The sequence below is a fragment of the Hippocampus comes genome, unplaced genomic scaffold, assembly GCF_001891065.2.
Source record: "Hippocampus comes isolate QL1 unplaced genomic scaffold, H_comes_QL1_v1.1 scaffold33, whole genome shotgun sequence".
NCBI lineage: Eukaryota > Metazoa > Chordata > Actinopteri > Syngnathiformes > Syngnathidae > Hippocampus > Hippocampus comes.
Genome location: NW_017804842.1, coordinates 740229 through 746523, shown reverse-complemented (window position 1 = coordinate 746523; position 6295 = coordinate 740229). Strand labels below are relative to the sequence as shown.

General features: G+C 54.4%; 1 protein-coding gene across 3 annotated transcripts in view; it reads left to right on the top strand.

Moving 5' to 3' along the window:
• Positions 1 to 6295, top strand: part of fgfr4 (fibroblast growth factor receptor 4) — a 12222-nt gene continuing 5927 nt past the window's right edge. The window contains exons 1-9 of one of the 3 annotated variants that reach the window (XM_019873802.1): positions 1 to 13; positions 1077 to 1284; positions 3796 to 3965; positions 4045 to 4195; positions 4282 to 4332; positions 5028 to 5288; positions 5427 to 5516; positions 5597 to 5763; positions 5858 to 5981. In XM_019873802.1, the coding sequence (XP_019729361.1) occupies positions 1194 to 1284; positions 3796 to 3965; positions 4045 to 4195; positions 4282 to 4332; positions 5028 to 5288; positions 5427 to 5516; positions 5597 to 5763; positions 5858 to 5981 (1105 nt within the window). In that variant the 5' untranslated portion in view covers positions 1 to 13; positions 1077 to 1193. Of the gene's footprint in view, positions 14 to 264; positions 1285 to 3795; positions 3966 to 4044; positions 4196 to 4281; positions 4333 to 5027; positions 5289 to 5426; positions 5517 to 5596; positions 5764 to 5857; positions 5982 to 6295 lie in introns of those variants that run through there. The other 2 variants (XM_019873810.1, XM_019873814.1) reach the window with 2 other exon arrangements.

The window sequence follows — 6295 nt, the reverse complement described above, 5'->3', positions numbered from 1 at the left end:
AAAAAAAGAGCCGGTAAGGAGACAAGAGCTCCAACGAGCTTCAACATGCGCTTTCATTCATTTCCTCGCCCCAAACTTCATCCGCCGTCACGTAGGTCTCGTTTCAAGTTCATTTGCGTTGAAAGGCAAGGCTCGTTTGCGAAATCGAAGCCAGCGAAATGAGTGCTTTAGACATTGAACCCGACCTGAAGAGCGCGTGCGTGCGTGCGTGCGTGCGCGTGAGCGCCGGGCTGCAGTGCGCGGAGTTTGGACTTTTGGCACGTGTGCACGACTCGCAACTTGAAGTGTCACGAAATAGGGATGCTCCTCCCGACTCGACTCGCTTCTCCAACGCTTCAAAAGTTTTGCCGGGTTTTTTACTTGTTTCTCTTTCGATGCGTTTGAGACGCTTTTTGCTCCTGGAAACAACCCGTTTCATCACGTTCGGAGCCCGATTGTCAACGCGCAACCCGTACGAGGACAGTTCCGAGCAGTCACAAGTACACAAAGCGTCACTGGAGTGAGCGATGCAAAGAGAGCCGGTTTATCTCTCGCTCATTTCCATGCCGCCTGTTGCGCCGAGAAGGCCGGATAACTCCAGATTTGCATTTAAGAGCGTCGAGATGTCACGTGGACGGAAAATGACGGATCCATCGAGACTCCGATCCCAGAGTGGCTATTTTGCAAAGCCGAATATCAGCGAGAATGTTTTACAGCGTCGCCGTCGTCAGTTTGCCTCAAAACGTCCACGAGAAAGTGCGCAGATTGATCAATTAGCGCGGAAGCAAGCGGGAGACGGCGTTGACCTTCATATTCCGCGTCTCCCTGGCAAGTTTCAAGTGTTTTCTTCCCCCGGTCAGGGCCCATTAACCCAGGTCGGCCCTTAGCGCCGTCCATTGACAAACAACAGGCGGTAACAGCTCGGCCCCTCATTCATGACGCAGAGGGAGAGCCCTGGACAATGTAGGACTGAACAGACGAGCGGGACAGCTCACAGGACATCTGGTTCAGAATGCAGCTGCTCCCAGTCCAAACAGTCGCTTTTTAGGTTGGATCGTGCGGAGTGCCCGGTCCCCATTTTTGTTTTGCCTTCGCAGGTTCCAGACTTGAGGACCGGCGGCGCCGCCGCCGATGCCAGGAGCCGGCGAGTGAGGCCAGGTCTGGGCTTCCCGCGTTGACGTCGTAGCCTTGGAACGAGCCTCGAGAAGATCGGCATGGCGAGGCTCTGCGCGTTGTGCCTGCTCCTGCTCTGCTGCTCAGACCAGCTCTCGGCCAGGTCCCGCGACGGAGCGGCAAGAACCAAAGGTAAAGAAAAGGAGGAAGGCGACATGACTTTTGTCAACGCGGGCATTGTTTTCGCGAGTGGGAGTCTCGTATCCGACTGCGGCGGCAGATGCCTGGATGACGGGCAGCAGTATCTCTGACACCGAATTGGCTCTTCGATATCAATGCCAAGATCGGGTACTGGCACCAATCTATCAGCAGGAACGCTTTGCTAAAGAGCCTGAAGACAATCCCGAGTTGGGTGGTTTGGACCTCTGCCTCACAGCAAGAAGAACCCTGGTCTGGTTTTCGGGTCTACGCCGCAGTCGTTCCCGCGTTAGTTTTCTGTCGCCCCCGCTCGGGGGGCCTTTACCATCCGACCTCGGAAGAGAGGCGCGGTGCACCCTCGACTTGGTTTTCAGACACGATGCATTCACACTCACACGATGTACAATTTCGAGTCTTCAATGAACCCGACGTGTGTTTTTCCAATGTGGAAGGAAGCTGGAGTACCCGTCGAAAGCCACCCTAAGCGCAGAGAAAACACGCAGACTCCACACAGCGCGACCGGAGCCGAGATTCAAAGAGGCACTCAGGATCGTGAAGCAGACGTGCGAAGCATCGGGCCACCCCTGAGTGAAAAACATGTTCATTTCCGCCCAATTCCCTTCACTAAACCACAATCTGGATGCGCTCCTGCATGGCAAAAAGGAGATATGTTGGATGGAGCCAGTGGGGGGGTGAGGGGGGGGGGGAATAGGCTCCGCTTGGGTCTATTCCAAAGTAAGTTAGGTGCTTCCACTGTAAGTTCCAAGTCCCGTCACCTCCTGCGAGATGGAGAGCACAGGGGGCAAAGTGTGTTTTGGCTGCCGGGAAAAGTGCTACCCGATCTGCTGCGAGCCCCGAGGCTCGGAAGTGTCAATCTGCCAGGTCGCAGGCCAGCTGCAGAAGAAGAAGAAGAAGAGGAGGAGGAGGAGGAGGAGGAAGGCGGCACTGATGTTTTCCACAGATGGAATTTAATATTGGGTGTTTCTGGGGTGTCGAGGGGACCGGCAAAAGACAACGTCGGTGCTTGCTGGGGGGCATCCAGCATGGAGGCGAGGCGAGCTGGGGCTTGCTCCAGAGACATCCCCCCCCCACCCCTCCTGGACTTTATTTGCAAGGCACATGAATGAAGATGGATCAGAGATAGACCAGGACTTTGAGGATGCATTCCAACCTTCCGCGGGAACGTGTCAGGTGCAGACGACGACCCAACCAAAATGCTCTACACGGAGCAAAAATAATTCGGACAACAACAAGCAGTAAATGAATAACAAAGAGAGTCGAAAACACAAAAACAGTCAAGCTAAAAATCAAGTCTGACGCAGAGTCAAAAGCCAAAGAATAGAAATGAGTTTGAAAAAACGTTCCGAACGTTCATTCCAAAGAGAGGGAGCGGCAACGGAAAAGGCTCCATCCCCTCTGAGCCCCCGCTTTGGTCCAGGTACCTCCGATAGTCTTTGGTCCCATGCAGACCCGAGGCAGCTGGCAGGGGTGGAGGAGCTCCGAGAGGTAAGCTGGGGTCAGGCCTTTCCCCTTCCGGCGGTGCATCTGCTGGTCAGGCCATTGAGTGGGAGCACCGAGAGGCTCGTTACTCGGACAGCTTGACTCGAAAGCCACTCGGGCGATTCAGACTCAATTATTTTTTTGACGCCCGGCAGCCTTTGCTTTTGAATTCTTGCCCAATTTAGTCCGTTAGACGGCGAGTTGAACTGCCGGCCCGCCACCCGGTCGCCTGTCTCGCAGTTTGTTTGTGTTTGTGCCTTGTTTTGTTTGCCCCCTCGCCTCGGGGTGATCATTCACACCCCGCCGCAAGTTCATCGGCAGGGCACGGCTGTCCCCGCCCCTGCAAGTTCATTACCGCGAGTCCCCGCACGGCGACGACCCAAGCGTCTCCCGAACTTTGGGAATCAACCGATTTGTGTTTCCGTGCAGTCTGCCGTTTTGTTTTGTTTTGTTTTTCCTCCCCCTGCAAGGCTCAATGTTGCGATTGTGCATTTTGTTCCCGAGTACATTAGCGGCGTGTGTACTTTGGGGCAGTTGGTGAAGAAAAAAAAAAAAAAAAAGCTCCGTACTTCACTCTGACAGGAGAACAGATTGCCTTTTCACTAAGCGCTCGCAGGAAGCAATCAAACAGAAAATTGCCCTGGAAAATTGCTCGTTCTGAGTGACTGAGCGGTAATGGAGGTCCCCGGCCGGGGGAGCACATATGCTGCGAGCGCAGCGAGCGAGCGAGCACATGAATGGAGCGAGTGACCCGATGAATGGAGTCCACTGTGGCCGATGGTGACACGATAGGAGCCAGGTTATCTGCGCACTCTATCGCCACTTCCTGGTGGCATTAAGCCGCCTCAGTTGGATAGGAACACAATGTTCTTCCGACGCCGGATGTTTCGGGGGCCAACTAAAACCGGCGGGATCTGCAACAGCGGTTTTGTTCTGAACACCTTGAGGGACCCGGATTGAACAGTACCTATAACATTTGGCATGTGTTTTTTTTTCACCTTCCAGCTCTTCAGATGTCCAGACCTCTGATCGTGGCAGGTTACCCGGAAAACATCACAGCGACGGTGACCGGTCAGGCCAAGCTGCTGTGCAAAGTCCACCGGCCGGCATCCACTCGGGTGCAGTGGCTTAAGGTGGAGCTCGGGGGACCGGGCCGGGGCCTCAGACCCCTCACGGTGAGCGGCGCTCAACTGTCCGACCGCAAAAAAGTAGCCTCTTACCGAGGCGCCGATCTAAAAGCTGCCTTGTCTTCAGCCCCTGCGGAGCAACGCATCCAAGTTGAACACCTTGCATCTGTCCGACATCAGCCGGGAGGACGCCGGCGAATATATCTGCGTGGCCGAAAGCAAACACAAAGGGAAAACCGTGCAAGCCATGCGGTCGGCGTGGCTGGAAGTCCTGCCAGGTAAGACGTCATCCTTAAGTCCGCTGGCTCACTAACAGTCAAACATCAACAGCCTTCACTTGTAACACGACAACCCTCTTGCGCAGGTCCCATCGTTCCCAAAATGGTGGACATGACAGAAACGATGATCGCACAAGGTAACGTCATGCGCCAAAGCTTTTACCAAACTGAAATTAGGTGGACACGTTCATCGGAAATATGAGAGGAACGGAAGCAAGTGAGCTCCAGTGAACCTTCACCACCCCCCCTTGGCTTTGCGCTCGGTGTACTGTCACACTGCGACATGTTCATTAGCTTTATTCTCTCCTCCTCGCTCCTTGGCTCTGTTTGTTTAAAATGAACTGAGAGGGGAGGGAGCTTCACGGTGTTCGCTCGAATGCTCTCCGGCCCACGATAATCCACAAAAGGGACAACAAACTGAAGCGGCTCAAGGGAGTGGGTGGCGGTGGTGGGGTCAGGTCGGTCAGTCAGACCTCATCTCCATGGCAATGTAATTTGTTGGAGGGTGGGGGGGGGGAGTATCTCACTGAGCGGCGAGGGCTCGCCAAGTGCTAGCCAACGTAGGGGAATGATTTTTCATCCGGGTTGGTTTCGTTCAAGTTTTTGGTGACCATTCAAACCGTTTGCAAATGGTCTGGTGAACATCTTTGGAACCTTTTGCAACCTTGAACGAACAACATTCGGGCCGTTCGTCAACACGGGGAGGTCACCCGCTGACTAACTCGGCTTGATTCAAACGTCCGCAAGTAGTTGCCGTCCAGTCCTGAGGTCAAACAGCGACGTTAGCCTCGGTGGGAGTTGCACCATAACCTTTTGTGCTCATTCTAAACAGACGGCCTGATTGGGGACACGGCACAGCGTCTCCTGCTGGAGCCGGGCGACGTCCTGAAATTGCGCTGTGACACGCCCACTCGGCCGGGCATGGCGGTCAACTGGTACAAAGAGGGAAACCGGCTGGTGCCCGCGCCCCGAATCCAGCTCCGTGGCGCCGTCATGGAGATCGCCGACATCACGGAGGAGGACTCGGGAGTCTATGTGTGCGCCCTGCGCGGAACCAGAGGGCCCGTGAAGAACTTCACCGTCACCGTGACCGGTAAGACGCAAAGGAAATAACCAATCCGCACCTTGGCGTTGGCGGTACAGTGCAAGTTGTATCCGCCCGGGACACGGTCGCTCACGAAATCACGCCACGGCAAAGAATCAGCTGCCATTCACTCGTCTCACTTTGTAGACTCGCTGGGCTCAGGAGACGATGACGAGGACAACGGCTTGGATGACTCATCATCCGAGATCGAGAACGACCAAGTTTACCTTTCTAGAGGTGCGTTGGTGGTCGGCGGTGTCGCTTCGTTGTAAAGTCCACCCAAAGCTGGAACTTGATGCGTGGTCTGGTCTCGGCAGGTCCTTACTGGACCCACACCCAGAGGATGGAAAAGAAGCTGTATGCCGTCCCGGCGGGCAACACAGTGAAGTTTCGTTGCCCGGCCATGGGTAGCCCTTTGCCCAGTATTCGGTGGCTCAAAAATGGCAGGGAGTTCAGAGGCGAGCACCGTATCGGGGGCATCAAGGTAACGCGATTTCCTTTTCTTCTTTGGATTGCCCCTTTCTGGACGAGTACGAGTCATCGCCTGATGTTTTTTTGTTCATTTTGTTTTTTGCAAGCTGAGGCATCAACACTGGAGCTTGGTGATGGAGAGCGTTGTGCCTTCAGACAGAGGAAATTACACCTGCGTGGTGGAAAACAAATACGGCGCTATTTCTCACAGCTATGTCCTTGATGTCCTAGGTAAGATTCAGAGATTTGAGGTCAGTCCAGGGAGGGGGTCGGTACGTTGTGGGGGTTCGCCCCCAAGAACATTTTTACAGCTTCGGAACTGGCTCGTGCATGCAAAAATGCTAAAAAGTAATGTTTCCCCGGGCTGAGGTTATAAACACTCAGTCCATAAAATGAATGGGATCTTAAAAGTTTGGATTTCAAGGCAAGCCGTGCCATCTGACTGAGCGTATTCATGGCGGCCCCAGCGGCGGTCATTACTTCGCTCTTGTGGAAAAATCCTCACGCCTCTAAATGAAAGCGTCCAGTGTGAGGGAGAGGATAAT